This window comes from Mercenaria mercenaria, unplaced genomic scaffold (assembly GCF_021730395.1).
Source record: "Mercenaria mercenaria strain notata unplaced genomic scaffold, MADL_Memer_1 contig_848, whole genome shotgun sequence".
Taxonomy (NCBI): Eukaryota; Metazoa; Mollusca; class Bivalvia; order Venerida; family Veneridae; genus Mercenaria; species Mercenaria mercenaria.
Window position 1 is genome coordinate 8,846 of NW_026463756.1, and position 20,095 is coordinate 28,940.

The 20,095-nt window shown below is 33.8% G+C and overlaps 1 protein-coding gene across 1 annotated transcript; it reads left to right on the forward strand.

The window, feature by feature from the left end:
- The first annotated feature begins 200 nt into the window (after positions 1-200).
- LOC123531138 (interferon-induced very large GTPase 1-like) lies at positions 201-17,772 on the forward strand. Its single transcript, XM_053536231.1, has 2 exons — positions 201-657; positions 12,905-17,772. Exons 1-2 carry the CDS (start codon positions 201-203, stop codon positions 17,770-17,772), a joined length of 5,325 nt encoding a protein of 1,774 aa, XP_053392206.1.
- The last annotated feature ends 2,323 nt before the right edge of the window (positions 17,773-20,095 follow it).

The window sequence follows — 20,095 nt, forward strand, 5'->3', positions numbered from 1 at the left end:
TGACAGCCTTCACAACATCTGAGGGAAGTTCCCAGTTCCGAAAAATGCCATTTGGTATGATAAATTCTTGTGCTACATTTAATAAAATGATGCGAAAATTATTGACAAGGTGCAAACATGCTGACAACTACGTGGACGATATTTTAGGTCACACCATAACGTGGGACACACATATCTCAATATTACAAGATATTTTTAAGATGGTAAGAGATGCAAAGCTTATACTAAAACCATCAAAGTGTCTCATAGGATATGATAATATTTCATTCACTGGGCATAAGGTCGGAAATGATCAGCTGGAGATGAAAGATGATAAATTAGAGCGCATAAAGAATGCAGAAGAACCTAAGATTAAGAGACAAGTACGGAGTTTCCTTGGCCTATGTGGTTATTATAGAAAATTTATAGCATCTTACTCCGAAGTTGCAGCACCACTGACCGACTTAATCAAGAAAGGGAAACCTAATACTGTAATATGGGAAGAACAACATGCCAAAGCTTTTCATACTTTGAAAACCTTGCTTACACAATCACCTATTTTACGGTTACCAGACTTTTCACGACCTTTTATATTACAGTGTGATGCTTCAGATACTGGGGTTGGAGCAGCACTTCTTCAGAGGTATGAAGATGGACAATTTCCCATAGCATATGCCAGTAAGAAATTGCTCCAAAGTGAGAGGAACTATTCGGTAATTGAAAGAGAATGTTTGTCAATAGTTTTTGGTATTAAGAAATTTCAGAAGTATTTGTACGACAGTGAGTTCATCCTACAGACTGATCATGCCGCATTGAGTTAAATACAGAAAAGTAAAGTAGAAAGCTCAAGAGTTATGAGATGGTCATTGTTTTTACAGTGTTACAGATCCAAATTTGAATCTATTAAAGGTACAGAAAATGTATGCGCTGATTATTTAAGTAGACAATAATTGATTACATGAAACAGAATTTGATGTGACTGATTTTAATACAAAAAAAAAAAATCAAGAAATAGTAAAAAATAAAAAAAAAAGATTTGTTTACAAATTATTCTTCATGTTTATGAAAAACTTAGAGTATTTTCTTGAAAAGGGGGCTATTGTCAGAATAATTTGTATATCTGATATATTGATAACGTAACACATAAGCACAGATAGTGCTTGACTCCCTTTTCATGTTGTCATTGCTAAAATTATTGTTGAATTGCTGTATATAATAGAATTTGGGTCATTTGTGGCTGATTTGGGTTCATTATGTGGATGGCTAGGTCCCAGCTTCGCATATTATGTCATATACAAAAGTTAAAGGGACCCAGATATTTGATAGAGCAAGTACTCGTTGTAAAACGTTATGTTTAAATTTGGACCAATCAGAAACAAGTTTTAAAAATAGCACGTCTGCTGGGGTATAAATAGGTAGATGGATGACAGAGAGCTCATTCGGTATCCAGCGGTAGAAGAAGATACATCGAAGATTCAACTAATGATTTATCCCAGTACCTTGATAAGGAGACTATTGCAGTTACCCTGTCAGGGCGGATAAATTATTAAAAAGAAGAAGACTTTGAAAGTTCATAGACTAAAGAAGAATTGCAGAATTTTAAAAAGGTTTCGAGCTATAGGGCCAGCGCATAGGAGTTTTACCTTAAAGGTAGTTGAATGCTATAGAGGATAGCATATATAGGCTGAGCATCGGGAAGCTGAGACAGAGACCCAGAGTTTGATAATCTACTGAGATAGTAGGAGAGTTCCAGCTTATAGACGGTTCATCGTTATTGGCGAAGTACAGCCAAGGCATGTGGGATATACCTATATGGTATTTGAATGCTACATATGATAGCATATAGGCGCTGAGCATCCAGGAGTCAGGGCAATCATATAGAATTTGGGAGGACAGAGGCCGAGCATCGATGCGATAGGACTCGTATGTTGTTGATTCAAAGACATTGTCTGACGGGAACTTCAACAAAAAGACCAGTCAAGTATAGAGTCTCCAGCCTATAGGAGTTTAAGCTAATAATTTTTAATTGAAGATTGTTAGTTTGAAACATTTAGTGATTTGCCTGATCCCTGAAATTGTCTACCTCATAATAGAAATCATTTACGAATCATTGGTACACGAATACGTTTTAACAAAGGACATTCTATTTCGTTTGTCAGCTAGTCTAAGACATAGTGACCTTAGCCATTGGACCCATTTCATTGTTCAAGATACTAAAGGCGTAGGCACTTCCCTGGGTCATATAACTCGTATCCTGACAAAGACGCTCTGCTTATGAGTAATTTCAATTACTCCAGTTCTTCCTAAAGTTGTGTTACAGTTACGATAATACTTTTAATAAAACAGCGATTAACTGTACTAGGTTTTTTGTTGTAGTTGTTGTTTATAAAGTGTTTTAAAAGTTTGTTTTCCGAGACACTAAATTTGAAAATATCTGTCACCTGCTGCTATGGTGAAAGCATTCTTACCTTGGCCCACTGCCATGACCTATTTTGTTAAGACCAGTAACTTAAAACTTATTACCTCTCTCCGCTGTGAGTTCCAAATCTCGATTGGGAATAGAATTATTTCATTTGGAGGAGACATTCACCTTGCATACAGAGGGTTGATGAATCTACCCAAATTTCTGCTCGTGCTTGCAATAATGTTCTGTGGTCACCAGAGGACTGTCTACAACATGAATTACTTAAAAATTTCTGATTAAGTGAGAAATCATAATAAACACAAGCGTTGATCACCTTGTTTTTATCAATTTTTTAATTAGTCATCTCTTTGATAAAGATTATTTAACATTTTTGAACGAGCATGTGAAAAAATAGCTATACGTTATTCGAATGACTTTTTATCTTCACTGGATACTATGATATTTGACAGGGAAAATATAGAGGACAAACCGTTATTCTATATGGAACAATTCAAGAATCATTGTGCTGATTCTTAATGTACCTTTATATATTTAAGACTTCTATATTGTATCCAGTGATTTGATATAACTTGATACAACGATAGATAAAGTAAAAAGTTAGAAATATAAGTATTCTGAATCTTTTTTAATTGGAGAGTTTGAGATTTCAACCTTCGCCTTCCCCTTCAACGTCTCTTGCGAAGTTAACGTATGAAGTTGAAGTTCGATTAAAATTCCTTGAGATTTCAAACATTAGAATGAACCTTACTTCTTTTAATCCGCCCATTCAATTTATCCGTAATTATGATCGTTTTTTTTCGTGCATTTTGATACCAGTTGTCCGAAAGGGCAGGAATTTTACAAGAGGTTTTAAAAATGAAAAAATGAAAATTAAATAAAAAAAACATTTCAGTTAATATAATCACAGCATGGATTTTAGAGCGATGACCAAAAACAAAATAAATAAAAAAAATAAAAAAATAAATTGATAAAACAATGTGAACAATGTCAAAACTAGTTAGTCGTGCAGCTGAGCTCCAAACATTTAGATTTTATATAAAATTACGTCAGTATAGTCAGTATACAATGCACGATTGTAAATCATATATGAGAGGAAATAAAAATGATTGTTACATATTACCAAAAATTATTTTCCATTGGGTTTTAACTGACCGCGATCGTGCAATATTTTTCCATATCATGACGTTGAACGCTTTCATATCGGACTAGTCCCAATCCGTGACTCTAGTTACCTCCCCTGACGGTCCGTCCATTGCGGACCTCGTTTCTGTAGATTTTTGTTGGTATTGTGTGTTTGTTTAATTTGTAATTTATGCAACATTTTGTTTACTTTTACACTTTGATTAATCTGACCTATTAGATACTGGCACGTAGTAATTTATCAGACTGAAATAAAACGAAAGTTATAATTACGTCATGGGTTGGACTTATATAGGATGTGGAATGTTTTCTTAACGTTGTAATGGAAAGAATCGCGTGACGTCCACGCGCACGTTGCGACAACAAGTTGACGTCATTTTCGCGGAAAAAATTAATGCGCATCAATTTGATTTGTTTATTGCGTTTTCGGAGAATTTTTTTCGGTATTTTTTCCTGTCTTTCGTGACAGAACTATAATTTAGATATAAAATAATCATTTGATAGTGGATATGTAATATAAAAGTTATCAACTTTGTATGTGGATATGTGCACTCGTTCTTTCGCGGACAATATTGCGCTCCTAAAGTCGCGCAGTATTACCGCTGCAGAACTCGTGCATATATCCACATACAAAGTTAATAACCTATAACGTGATAATGACACTCTGTATGTAAAGAGGGGATCATCCATTTCATGGAGGTTCTGGGGGGAGGGGGGGGGGGGGGGGGGGGGGGGGGGGTAGGGTCACACCGAGTTTCAAGACCGACTTTCTTTGTAAAATGTAAGAATCAAAGGGGGAATTAACCCACAACGTCCCTCTGCTAGGCTCTGGTTCCGTGCATTTAAAGAATGGAGTTATCCCATACGGCTAACAGGAACGTCTCTTATCATGATATCATAGATCTGAAATTATCTGATACTTCAGAAGAATTTTCCGTCTTCCTAGTACCATTTTATGTTTATAATTAAAACGCAATTGTCGTATCAAGTGTCTGACAGAAACAGGTTGATTTTAATTGGATGTGAAAATAAAATGTTCCACCAAATGATAATCACGCGTAATTATTTATTTTTCAAGTAAAATGACTGTCATGCCATGTGCCTCCATCCAGATTTCAGTCCTTGAAGCCGAGTATGTGGACAGAGTAGATGTAAATAGAATGAAGTTTCGGCTTTCGTGATATCACATCTTCGGACGTTCAAAACTTCACTTCATACGACAAAAAGGCCAATCTGGTAAAATCGATACCGCCTGGGGACACAAATATGCCGTAGAAGTTAAAGTTTGAACAAATTCTCAAAGTTTCTCAAAGTCAGTTGATAACTTCATACTTCCAGGTTCATTTCAATGGATTTAGTTAAAATCATTAGCCATACAAAACTTCATTATTCTTATATCTATTGATAGTTTTTCGCATCAAATTTAATCTAATTATATATATGGATAATCAAATAACTTAATAAGCAGAAATCCTGAAACTAAGCTATTTATTTTGCATAGTAATAAAGAGAAGTCTTAGGCTTACGTGATATTACATGGAAAACTTTAGTAGCAACGTGTGATATAAATAAAATACACGCATATCGGTGACGCTTTACCCAAAATATATATAAGAGACGTTGAAGGGGAAGGCGAAGTTTGAAATCTCAAACTCTCTACTATCTTCTTTTTTACTTGCGTTAGCGTTTTTCTTCATTTAAGTCAAGACACCAACTATGACTCCACTGCAATTGATAGACATATTTCATCTACAGAAGTTCTTTTAAAGGTATATTAGATCCAAATTTCATTTGAAAAACAAAACAAAAACAATTTCATCGTATAGTATTGTGTGGGCACAACACGAAACTGTTCCATGTGACAGTTTTTCCCAAAATCAACTTTTTACATAAGTATGTATTACTTGTCCCAATACATATACTAGAAAAATTATAAGACTAATATCTGTATTTTTTTTCTATTTTATTCAAGATGTGTACTTTTGTTCTATCTGGGAAAGCGAACTAATTTCCCTGCGAAACTGTTCCAAGTGAATGCCTGCACATAGAACAGTTTCCAAGTCAGCAAAAAATAATTTGTTCTAAGGAAAAAGTTCTATGTATATAAAACATCATTTTATCATTATCTAATTTTTCATATAAATAAAAAGCATCAGGCTGTACTTTGTTACAGTTTTGCATTTAATTATATTTTTCCTTTCCATAATAGAACAGTTTTGCACTTTTACTGTGAAACTGTTCTAAATGCAGCTTGTTCTTTAAATAAACAGCCGATTGGTGTCATTTTATACTCTAGATGACATCATTTAATGTGAAATAAAGTGTCATAATTAGTTATAATGATGTCATACATATTGAAGTGAACTAAATGGAGATAACAAGGAGGCCAATACATAGATACAGTGCACTAAATAATAAACTAAACAAAAGTATTGTAAACGAAAATATGTTTGTATTTTATAAAATGAAAATTATGTATTTATATGTTTTAAGTTTATTTATATTCTATCACAAAAATATTATTCATTACAAGTGTTCTGAAATGTTGTCAGGATAACTGCATGTTCAGTTTTCAGTCCAGTTACCGCATGGTATTTAACACACATAGGCTAAAGCGAAGATACATGGCTTATTAAATACCCAGTATGTCTGCCTCTCTCAGTCTACAAAGAACAACAAAAAACAAAACGAAAACAAAACGACGATATACGTTGTAACAGTGTCGGAAACGGAAATCAGATTGATCCTACGCAAGTATAACCGCATAAGTTTTGCTGCTTGTAACCATAACAACGCACATCATATCGTGTGCAGAAATGAAAATAATTACTTCCTAAATAAAATAAATGTTCTTATTTTATGACTACCAAATTAGTAAATAACAATATGACTGGCGGAACACTTTTAATAAAACAATTTGCATTTGTCTAGTTTCTGATATACAAATGTACGATATACTTTTATATACATATACATTACAAATGTATGGCATAAAAGTACAAACTGATATTAAATAACCCGAGGGCAGAATGTCACCGAGGCGAAATTCGAGTGGTGACATTCTGTTTCGAGGGTTGACAATACAGAGGATATTTGTTTGTTTGCAGTGTGATATCGAAATATATCTTCACCGATAAGGGAGACTGTTGAATATTTTCACGAAGGCGGAGCCTGAGTGAAAATATCAAAAGTGCCTCGGTGAAGATATATTTCGATATCACACTGAAAACAAACAAAGTTTATTTTTATTTTATGCTAATTGGTAAAGCTCATCGAATTTTCTGTTTATTACATGCTTACATGTTCAAATAAGACCAATACTTCATGATGATATTAGGATTTATTTAGGCTACCGTGTTACATACGACGCATCCGCTAAATTTCCATGGACACTCAGGCATATTAAATAAATATCGAATTGGTGATAAGGTCCATGAAATCAACACGACGCCATTTTGTTTTTGAAAACAAAAACTATATTTGAAATATTTTGTAAAAAAAAAATGCACAATCCGCGGCCAACAGACAGTAGAACTTTAAGTAGCATATTCAAAACATTTCTGGTCAATGCCGTCAGTTCGTTGAATAACCGGAAGCTTGCTTTGTTTACAAACGCTGAATGTCAGATTAAAAAACAACAGGAAAAGCGTAAACAACTGGGGAATATCCAAAAGTCCTTGAAAAATCAAGCTGCAGAATCAAATATCATCATGAATTTAATGGAAATATTGGTCTAGGAGCTGTACAGTATAACGAATAGGAATGGAATTTGGAACACAACTGACTGAGTCTGGCTGGGTGGGGAAGAATTCGACGAAAATGCTGGCAAATTACGTAAGGTTGAGTTGATGTCTTGTGATAATAAACTAAGACAACAACCAACTAAATGTGCTGTCGCCAGTAAAATCTAACATACGACAGTGAGGAACCGATGAATAGTGGAGGAAAGGGGCTACATGAACGGCAAGACCAAGCAACCGACTTAACATTTCTATAGCATTACTGTAGTGTTACAGTAACTTCTTTTGCAAATTTTATTACAGCCAGTTTGTCCTATACTGTCAGTTTAGGATGGTCTAGCTGTACATGACTCCTGTATGGCTTGAATGTTAGGATAATAATAGAATGACAGTAATTATAAATGCAACAAGGGAGTTAACTAAAAATACATATTTCAAGGGAGGTAATTTTATCTGCAAAAAAAAAGAAGTTCGGCACTATGAGAGATATAATAGAGAAATATCTCACTGATATTTTTCAGTATCTCACCAGTTAGCATAAAATCAATCAATGACATACACGCTGCAATATGATATTTACTTTATTATACCGAACAAAATTTAGTACATAAACATGTTTAAAAATGTTTTTAATTCATTTAATTTAACAGTTTCATCTTTAGCGCGGTAATCGCCTATGTACACATTGAATAATTGAATAGCGACGTCACTACTATATGTGTACAAGGCAGGCAGTCATTTGGCTTAAAAATTGAAGCAGTTAATTGCCCTTATATGACATTCAAAATATCAGCGCGGTCACCTGACCTGACAGTCACATTTGCTTGGTCACGTGTCAAAAAGGTTGAAAATGCTTTTGATAGTCAAAATATCTCTTTCTTTGGGAATGGGATTTTATCATTGTAGACAAAAGAAAGGTATAATAATATATAAATGCTACAAAGATGACAACGTAAGATTTTAGGAAAAAAAATTGTTTGGGCGAAAAGATACTCAATGAAGAATCCATTGTCTTACTAAGGAGGCCTGCTGTAGGACAAGCGAGCAAGCGCATGCGTAATCATACAGTTTCGAATTTGATGTTTCGAATAATAGCATTTACTGAACACTTCCATGGGCAAAAAGCAAAACTCCAGTAAACCAACAAATGGGTTTACACAACTTTACACCGTAAACCAACACATAGGTTTACATAACTTTTTTACATAAATGTTACCATTACACGGTTTACATAACTATATACATCATAAACCTACACACGGTTTATATAACTTTACACTGTAACCTACACACAGTCTACATCACTTTATACACACCTGACGTGTACAGTTTTATACACAACTAACTTGAATTCTTTTATACACAGCTAACATTATACCATGACATGCCGGGGATATATATATGGACATTACCAGAACAAACACTGCTACGCCAAAGAACATTTTTGTTTGTATTATTACACTGTCAGACTGGCATTTAAACAGACAAGTTAATGCAAGTACACAATATCTACACGAACACAGACATGCCCAGATTATTGACACGGACACAGTGGCATCTGTATGCCTCACTAGATACACAAAGCAATAGCCTTTGTATACATTATTTCTTACACGGACAAGCTGGTATCTGTCTACGTTACCATTTGATATAAACATAGACACGGAACAGACAGACTGGCAGGCGTTGAGATTGTAATATGCAATTCCTTGATTCTACTATTCAATAACTAGAACTATAGTTCATTTTTCAGTTTAAACAGATAAAACAAATCATGATCTTCACAAAAAAACACATGAAAACTAAAATAAAAAAGTTTATAACAGTTTTAAATTGAGTTTGTATATTTTTGCTCGAAAAATGATAAGGTGAGTACAATAAGCCTATGCAATTTTGTCAGGCACGATAATCGTCGTTTAAAAAGTTCTTGTATTTTAAGTTGATACTAGTATCTTAATTCTCGATTGCGAAACTAGTTCTTAGAACTTTGATTAATCGCTCTCAACACCATTTCCAGATGGAATCAACCTCGAGTTTAGATTTTTTAGTTGTGTTGTAAAATTAAAAATAAATAGTTTAAAACAAACGCAAACTCATCACAAATTGCTGTACCTCGTAGAAAAATGATAGAATTTTGTGATTTCACAAGTTATTCTAATTTTCTGATACTCTGGATGCCAAGGACAAACCTAAATTATAATTATGGCCCAGTATACCTGAGCACACCTCACTAAAATGATTATATTTTTACTATGAACATGCCGATTTTTACAATTTATATAGCATTTTGTTCCCAATAAATTGCTTTATAATGTGCGAAAACAGCATCTAAAAATGATAAGCGGTTACGGAACTACATACGCAGTAACATTACATATTGAACGCCCCTCGTATATAGACATATACAGGAAAAACTTTTAAATATTCTTGTTTGAAATTGCAAGGCATAGGCTTTTGATATTTGATATGTTGCATTGCCTAGTAGTCCTCTACCAAGATTATTCAAATTATGCCCCTTAGTTGAAAAGAGGCGCCACCCAGGGAGTCCCAAGTTTTATTTAGACTTACATTGGAAAAACTTAAAAATCTTCATGCCTGAAACTGCAAGGCCTATGCTTTTGAAGGTTGGTATGTTGAATTGCGTAGTGGTCTGCTACCAAAATTGTTCAAATCTCTATCAAGATTGCTTGAATTATGCCCCTGGGGTGAAAAGAGGCCCCGCCCCAGGGGTCAATTGATAAATATTATATGATTTATACAGGAAAAATACTTCAAAAATCATCAGATAATATTTCCTAGACTGTTTAATTATATTTACCGGATGACTTTAAGTGATAAGGTGTCACTCGACTGCGACTTTGACCTACTGACCTATTTTCTTGGTTTTTTTAAGATACAGCCTGGAAATTTGGATGACATTTACAGCTCTGCACACCAATCTTAAAACTGAATATGACCTACTGACCTACTTTCTTGTTTTTAAGCTTTAGCAAAGAAATTTGTTCCGGCAAGCAACTTAACTCAGGTGAGCGATACAAGGCCATCTTGGTTCTCTTGTAATTAAAAATTACGGGAACATATATAACTTATATAAATTTTAATAGCCACATGAGTCGTATTAATCTCTGAACTAAAGATCTTCGGTTCTTATTGGTATCAGATGAAATGCATTTTTTGGGTCTCTTTTCGAAAAGTTTACATTGGCTGCCAATTTCCTGAACCCTAATTTAACTACCACTTCGAAATTAGCATAACTTACAGAACATTTTTATTTATATAACCAGGGCCAGTTTTAAGGTAAAATTAGTTTTCTAAATGAATCTTTGTATGAACCACGACCTCTTGAGCTGGAAAAAAAAATTCCCTTTCCGAAAGTTACTGTAGAATGCCGAGCGAACCGTTTGGTTTCTTAGGCAGTAAAATGCACCGCAGGGAGTCTATTGGAAGTGCTACACCCCAAGCTTTAACGTAATGCCTTAACGCCCCTGTTCATCTAAATTGATCGTTGAATTCTTTCTGTACCACTATACATTATATGTTTGCCTGAAGAGGTATTTAAAATGAAACATGTTGCAAACTTGAGTTGTCTTTTTTCTTTAACCACGTTTTATACCACTATGTAATGCAGAACCTTATGCAATTTTACGTGAACAAGAAAGAAAAATGTATGCAGAATTCAGAAAAGAGGCGGTCCATTTCTAACTGCTATGCGATTCTTTGCCAGTGTTGGATGCAGCAGGAATTGTGCTACATTGATGAAAATCACGAATAGAGCTAATGCGTCTGACATGCTTGACACTAGGCGACTGAATACCTGTCAAATAATTTTAACAGTTTCTAGAAATTTCTGTGCGAAACTGTTCAATGTAATGCATTTGAATATGGAAGTGCAACTGTATAGAATTTTATGAACTTTCATGTCACAGATTAAAATAATAAATGTCCAATTCAAAATTTAAATCTTGGTAGAAACTGTTCCATATAACATGTTTACAAATACATTTTCTGTCAGGTCAGTAGTTAATTTTTTGTTTCCCTATACTTATTTAATTCTGCATGTTATATCTGGATTAAATAACCAGAACTCCATTAATAATGAAATCAAAAAGTTTTTCCTTCTCCTGAAAAATGTTCGAATATGCACATGGAACATTTTCGCGTTGAGCCCTAGATATGTAAACATAATATCAAATTAACACTACTGTGCATCACGTAAACCAATACACACTGTAAATGTGTATAGATGAACATAGACTGAATGTGTACTACCTCTAAAACCCTGACTGTTGTTTTAACAATAAACTGTTACTGCATGACATTAAATTATGAATTTAGCTCAATATGCAAGCTTGATTTATATATCAAGTACAGATAAATTCATTTGATATAGATTTTATGCAATCGAACTTTATTATCTAGATCTTTAAATGAAATAGTGTAGTGAACAATGTCCATTGTTTAAACAAACCATAATTCAAACATGCCTTTGGTAGAGTTAATTGATGGCGCAATCAATGTTAAACATCCCAAGCTGATTTATAGTATCCTAGATATTTATTGAGATAATATATAAGCGTTATAAGAACGATTTAAAATGCCTTACTTCAGGGATCGTACTTCTCTTGATAATTGAAACCTTGTGTGTACTTGACATGAAATCTATGTTAAGTGTTATAAATTCAGTTTGAGTATGCAATATCCAGTTTATTTACTGAACTAAAGTTAAAGCTTTCCATTGGAACTTTGCAAGTTCTGTTCGGAATACCGATTATTACTGTCTGTTTACATAATTTGCCGCATATGTTGCACATCCTATATAAAGTTGATCTAAATAAAAGACAGCTCCTTTAGATATTGCGCGCACGCTGACGCTCATCAATCCGTTCTACTGTACGTGACAGTTCTCCTAAAATCAAATAGTCCGAAGGCTGAAAGTCAAAATGACCGCAAGTCCGAAGGCCTGCTTTACCAAATGTCAAAGATATGCCAAGATGACGATAGCAAATCCACCTAGCTGTCCAAATGCCTGTCAGCCTAAAGGAATGCTAATCCGAAGGTCTGTTGGTCAAAAAGCCAACATTTAAAGTTAAAACATATCTTAATATGCTTAAGATTTGTTATCAAATTTGGTTAATTATCTGTTCAATTTTGGAAAATAGTAAGAGTTTGCTCAATCTTAACTACGGTCTAATGGGACTATCGTCTATTTAGCTCTCGGAACAAGTGGCTGTACCTACATTGTACAGGATAATACTTCCTGTGTTCACAGGCTTATGAAAGCGTTTGAAGTGCTCGCTAAAAAAAGAATCACCAATGAAACCATCGGCTTGCTGAAAACTAGGTTGACAATACATGTAAGCATGTTAACTCTCTTTCAAAATAAAGAACGTGGTGGTCTCTACATTTACGCACAATGCATTAAAATATGGACACGACTGGTAATATTTCGTTTACTTGTATTGAACGAGTAAGCACTGGAGTAGTATAAAGAGCCTCAAGAGGCATTAAAGAAAGTAACTATAATATAATAGCGTAACGACATCATATATTTTAAACGCAAAATCTTGCGTCTTTCATAACATGTTTTATCATTTCATTTATTCCCCTTTTTTATTTCCAGAGCCCAATGAAACTGAAAGTATGGTTTTTGGAAAAGTAATACGGAAACTTGGTCTCACAAACAAGTACCCAGCAAAAATATCTATTAGAGATGTTATAACAGTTGATCCAATGGAATCTACTGATTACGAAAAAAGGCGTATTTCTCTGGTTGACGTTCCTTGGTTATTACTTAAACGATTGATATGTGCCCACAGTGAAACCAGGGATATAACAGTCTCAGATGAAGATAGCACTGACAACAGTATGGATTTAGATAATGCTATGTCATTTATTGCGGACATACCTGAGGAAAGTGAAGACATAAGTCCCTTAGATATATTTACAGTTGTTTTTCAATGTTGTGACCCATTCATGAAGCAAATATTCTTTCAAAAATTATATCTTTGTAAAATTGCTGTACCTTTCCTTTACAAACATTTGAAAACAAACAAAATCCAGCCAATGCTATCTGTCTGGCCGTTGCGATCATTAGCTGTAGAAAATACAACATCAGGAAGCAAGAGTGGGTTACAAAGTATAGAAGTCGATGTTTTTGAGCTCCCAACAAAAGTGCTAGCTTTTGCAAGGTTTGGCCGCCCCCATTATTCAAAATCAAAATTGATCAATAGTTTATTAACTAATCAAGGCTGCAAAACATATTTTAACATTGACTGTCCTTCTGGAATGACACCACGATATTTAAGTAATGGACAAATTGAAATGTTTTGGTTGCCAACAATTGGGGACAAAAAAGACAGGTTTAAAGATGCTATGACCTTTCTTAATATGAGGGGAGATATTAATGAACACTTTACGGTAGATATTCTTTCATTTATTGCAAACTTTGCAGATGCTGTTGTAATAATCATTGACTTAAAATCTGTTTTGAAACAGGGAAAAGACGTTAAAAAAGTCATTCTGAACTTTTCTTCGGTAATATTGATTATAGCAAATCCTCTCAAACCAGACGTTGTAAAAACAATACAGGGTTTTCAAAGAGAAATACTTGCGACAAATCCTGGAATAAGTCTTCGCGTATTAAGCACACACAGGGGTGTTGTACAACAAAATGTCGTTGACATGGTCGCAAGTATTTCTAAACATATAACAAGTCAGCTTAGGTTTAATGAAACAAGATCGTATCAAGAGCGTTTGGCAGGTGTAAAGTTAGTCACAATAAAATCTGATGAAGACAATAGACCTTGTCAACAAGGAAAGGTGGAAGCTGAGAAATTGATAAAACAAATGAAAGGTTGCGGTAAATCCAGTCGTTGGAAACAAGTCTTGACACCAGTTCACAGTACATATTCGCAGCAGTTAGGCAAATTGATAAAGGAACGCGAAAGAGAGAGAAACTTTAAAGAATGCGTCTGTATTTATAAAAAATTGAAGGAAATTCGACAAAAACAGACTCAATCAATAACTAAAACTGTTAAACTCTTTATTGATATTCTCACAAAAAATGAAGAGACTCACGAAATACTTAATTTTTTTCTGAGTTGGCTTCACTTTCATATTGAGAGAGAAAAACAACAAATATTACCTCAATTAATGAATCAAAACCGCTGCGCTTGGGAAAAACTGAAAATGCTTAAAAGCATGGGAAACAAGGACCTTCCCAAAATTGAAAAACAGGAAAGCCTTATCACAGAGCTAGAACAAAAGATAGATGGAGCATCTTTTTCTGTGGAGCATTTTTTTCGTGAAATAGGTCATATAAATGAGGCGATTTTAGAACTTCAAGAAAATTCCACAAACATTGGATCACTACCATTACGTCGTATTGCAAGTATTATGGGCCGCCTTGTTGCTAACGGACATCAGTTAGAACTGATTGATGGAGAGAGCTTTTATATGCCCTTTCTTTGGACAAAGACTGTATTGCAGAAGGTAGATAAATGTATTCATTCTGGAAAAGTAATGGCACTCAGCGTTTTAGGTCTACAAAGTTCCGGAAAATCAACACTTTTGAACACGATGTTTGGATCTCAATTTGCAACGAGAACCGGCAGGTGTACAAGGGGTATTCATGTTCAACTTATTCCCTCCACAACTGCAAGCTTTAAAGGGACATCGTCAGAATTCAATTACGTTCTTGTTGTTGACACAGAGGGACTGAGATCACCAGAGCTCAGTCATGTTCAACATGAGCATGACAATGAGTTAGCCACTGTAATTACAGGTATAGGTGACATCACAATGTTGAACATAATGGGAGAAAATACAAGTGAAATACGAGATATTTTGCAAGTAATTGTCCATGCTTTTCTGCGACTGAAAATGACAAACAAGAAGTTAGATATACGGAAAGGTTGTGCATTTATTCATCAGAATGTAACCGATACTTCTGCATCTGAAAATATGATAAGTGGTTTGAGTAAATTAATGCAGACCCTAGATGAAATGACAACGGAATCAGCGAAAAGTGAAGGTATTCTTGAAATCACTACATTTAATCAAGTTATTGAATTTGATATAAATTCGCAAGTCTGGTACCTTAAAAATCTCTGGCAAGGAAATCCACCTGTGGCTAGAGTGAATAATGAATACAGTGAACGGGTTGTAGATATGAAATGCAAAATTCTGCAAAAGGCTTTGACCATGAAAGACAAATCCTACAAGTCTTTAAGTGATATCGTGGAGCAAGCGCACAGTTTATGGAAAGGTGTTCTAAATGAAGATTTTGTATTTTCCTTTAGAAATAGCCTCGAAATAAGGGCGTACATGGAAATGGAAAGAGTTGTCCAAGACCAATTATGGCACCTTGAAAGTTTTGTTCGTGACGAATTGATTAAAATATCACAGAGTTGTTTCGCAAATTGTGACCAGAAAGATTATATACGAATTGTAGCTGATAAACTTATCAATGATTTGAATGATGTTCTTGAAGAAGAAAAATCTAAGACTGAGGAAGTAATTAAGACATACTTCGAAAAAAACAAATACAAAGACATTATTATTCAATGGAAAAACAGTCAGCAACATCGTATTGACAGCCTTTGTCAAAAATTAGAACAAATCATTAAAGAGAGAATAGAAAAGAGTCAAGCGAAAAGATCTGTAGAAATCCTGACTGTTGCTAGCCATGAAAAACATGAAGAAAAACTTCGGAAAAAATCGATGGAAGTTGCAAATACCTACAAAGGTCAGCAGTTAACCAAGGAACGAATTAATGAACTTTTTGATGACATTTGGCAATCTTTTATTACTAAGATATACACTACATCTTCTATGTCAGAGAAGAATAGAAAAGAAATGAAAATCATATTTGAAACGTTTCTCAAAAATGAATTTATGAAACATCATGCGTTGTTAAAGAATGCTTTGATACAGAGTAACTATTTGACACCAATACCAAATTTGAAAAAGCTTGGTGGTTCATTTAATCGCACTGGTATTGATGGTAATGACATTAGTTTTACGTGGTTTCAAAAAGGAAAAGAATACGTTGGGGCATCTGATACTATGAATCATGTCACAGCCAGGGTAAATCAAATATTTGAAGCTATTGACAAGAAAATAGATTTACTTTGTCAGGTGAACGATGAAATTACAGAGATGGCTGTAAATAAATTAATGCATGAACTAAACACAAGTATACATGACATTTTGACAGGAAAAACGAAATATGATTTCAAGATTCCATTTTACGTTAAAATATATGTACATGTTAGCAGGCAGGCTCATCATGTTTTTCAGACGCACAATGATGAATATTTTGAAACTCAAGGTACTGTTGCACTCCTTGAACAATATAAGCAACAACAAAAAATCAGTTTTGAAGCTCATTTAAGTAGCCGTCAGTCCGAGGATATTGTAGCGAAACTGTTTAGTCATGTTATTGAGGGCTTTGCTGAGGAATGGACATCACAAAGTTTACCAAATAAAGTTACCGATGAACTACACAGTCACCTCCCGTCGGTTAAAAATAGGGTGATAGTTGAAATATGTACTGACCTTTTGGAAAAAGATCACTTTCATGAGTTCATACGGTATGTACAAGCCCCGAAGGAATATGCTTGCTTGTGGATAACTGAAAAGGCTAATTATCATCTTTTTAGCAGAGAAACAAGAGCGTATGCAAGTATTGCCACTTCGTTATTAAATAAGCTTTTTAATACTGTTGAAACGTGCGTTCGTGAATTACGGAACAGTTTCTCCGGAAAAGAACACCCGTCTATTGAAACATGGATTAATTCTCTTCAACTGTCATTGAAAAAGTGGAGTTTTTCTATTCCGCCTGAGAGTTTCCGGAATGTGAAGCAAGAAATTCAACATATTCAAAACGTAGAATACCTTACGGATGAAATTTTAGCTAATTTAATGGAATCAAGGGATAAGATAAATTACAAGTTTAGTCAACATGGAAGTGGCTCTGTAAAATGGTCAAATTCGAATCCTGTAGATAGAATTATAAACAAAATATGGGGCTGTCCAGAAAAGTGTCCTTTCTGTGGAGAACCATGTGCCAAGAATGAAGACCATAGTGGATCTATGCATTACAGTATACAACATAGACCGTCATGTTGCAGGGGTATTCGACATTCTGGTTCGAACAAGGGATGTTTAGAATCATGCGAATTCGACATTCAGTCAAACACGACACATAGATGTGGAGTCTTTAATTACATATGCAATGACGGAACCCGTGAAGCATGTGGTAAAACACATTATTATCGAGACTACAAAATGTATTTGCCTCAGTGGGATATTGCTCCAAGTTCCAATATGCACGACTCTTCTAAATTTTGGATGTGGTTCGTTGCGAGATATCAAGATGAGTTACACCATTACCATAAGTACGATGTTGATAACATTCCATCTTCGTGGTACGAAATCACAAAAACCCAGGCCAAAGAAAGTCTACTAAAAACATATTCTGCTTAATGTAGGCAATTATTAGGGTAACTTGGAAATAGTTCCGTACTATATATCAGAATATTTTAGAAAACATGATAAAAGGCTAGTGGGACAAACAAGTCATATAAGATGACACCAATCGACACTTGCCTGAGACTAGTTGTCAGGTTGATAGCTTATCGTATACATATTACATGTTCAAAATCTATTCAAATAATAAACCAAAACTACCATATTACTAACCAGGTTACATTTGTATATACCTATGTATTTGAATTAACTGTTTTTCTCCGCCACGTTTCACAGTATACAGTTAAAATATCAATATAAAATGCAGTCGTTATTATAAAGTATATTTATTTATTGTCTTCAGATTGTTCCAGGTGCATCAGTACTTCTTACATATTTATCATCGGTTTGTGTTGCATAGTACCAATAGAATGTAATTTTTGCCTGGCTGTAACATTTATGGGTACCATTTAGGTGGGGGGCCAGTAAGGTCTACCATGCACACCCCCCTAGACTTTTTTTCATAGGTACCAAATTGTCCGGCAGGACCAACCCTTTCGAAATAAAAAATGTTCCCATAAAAACTCTTTTGAACTATATAAGAATTCACTGTTTCCATGGCAACCGTTCATTTTTGGAAAATACGCCCATATAGAGGATAATCAGTCATATCTTGTTCAGTTTTGGTGATAAAACAATAAAAATGGTGTCAAAATGGAGCTAAGACATTGGCCTTTGAATAGCAACATTTTTCTATTAATTAACTAATTTGCATATTTATGAATATTAATGAGAATGTTACAAAATGACAAAATTTTATTAGAAATATTTTTATGTTTTAAATCAATCTAAATGTACCAAACAATTTTGATCTGTTCTGAAAGTCTCTCAGTGTTTTCTTAAATAGTATTGTGTAACACTGGTGGTAACTTTTTACTCCAAAATAGGTATGTTTAGCTAATTTGTATAAAATTAACCATAACCACAACCAACATCTCAGGAAACGAGATACCACTTAAATTTAATAAAATGATATAATTAAATGTTATCAATGAAATAACAATTATGTGAGCTATATTGTTTAGAACTAAAGTTTTAACATCTTTTTGAAGGAGGAATCAGTATGTAACATACTTTACACCCGTTACCATTTCAATAACCTTGTTTTGTTACATAAATTATTTAGAAAATATAGATCAGACAGTTTTGATCTGGTCTTTATGTCTCTCAGTGTTGCTAGAATAGTATTTATGGTAAATATTTTTCTACATTAGATACTTTAGCAAACTTGTATAAATTAATCTATGCTGAAACAGACATCTCTGAAAACAAGATAGAACTAAAACTGAACAACATGATGGACTAAACTGTGATCAATAAACTTATGTTATTTGAGCTAAAGCACATGAAAATATAATGTAAATACTTATTTGTAGGAGGAATCTGTTTGTAACATACTTTACATACTTTACTGTATTACTGTACTTTACGTTACCATTCCAGTAATCTTGTTTTATTGTATCATTATTTTCTCAGAAAATAGTAGAGGAATATTTAGTTATCAAGTTATTATATACTTTTAAAAAATAGTACAGCTCCATACTTCCCAAGCAATGAGATTTTTTCCATAACGGCGCTTTAAAATACGTTACTACTGTATTTTGTTGTATTTAGAAATATGTATGAAGAAACCTGAACCATTGTTCTCAATATTATGATATCATGGATTTGTTAAAACTGTAAAGTATTAATTCTAACATTCTTTCTTCACCTTTGTCAGCAAAGAAATCATCTGAAACATTCGTTACACATTCAATGTTCTTTTTTCATTTTGAATTAATGTATCTATCAGCTTAATTATACTAATATCTGTTTCTTAAATATGTTGTTCTTTTATTTGATGGTTTCAATATTGTTGTCAATAATTACATTTTACATTGATTATATATTTTTACGTATATATTCTGTATATATTAATAATGTATACATCCTTGCTAACATCCATACACTGATAATAGGGTTACAATTTGGAACTGCCTTTCATGGAAAATGTTTTAATGGAATTAAGTGCATCTATGCAGTTATTTACGTGAGAAATAAAGCATTTTGGTTTTAAGTTTCAGAAACACATGCATTGTATTGAGATATTCATGGGCTTATTGATGAAATATTCACTGTTGAAAAGCTGCACTAAACAAAAACTAAAAAACAAAATGAAATTTCAGGTACTTTAAGTAATCTTTAGATTTAAACTTGTAAAATTTGAAAAAAAACAGTCAAGAATGGGAATGATATTAAGTGTTTGAAAACCAAAATTGTTAGGAAAACAATCACATAATGC

What these genes read in the sequence shown, in the direction of transcription:
- LOC123531138 (XM_053536231.1), top strand. Translation starts at nt 201, where the DNA reads ATGGTAAGAGATGCAAAGCTTATACTAAAACCATCAAAGTGTCTCATA. An exon ending in ATTTCCCATAGCATATGCCA is followed by an intron (nt 658 to 12,904) that starts GTAAGAAATTGC and finishes TTTTATTTCCAG; the next exon opens with AGCCCAATGAAACTGAAAGT.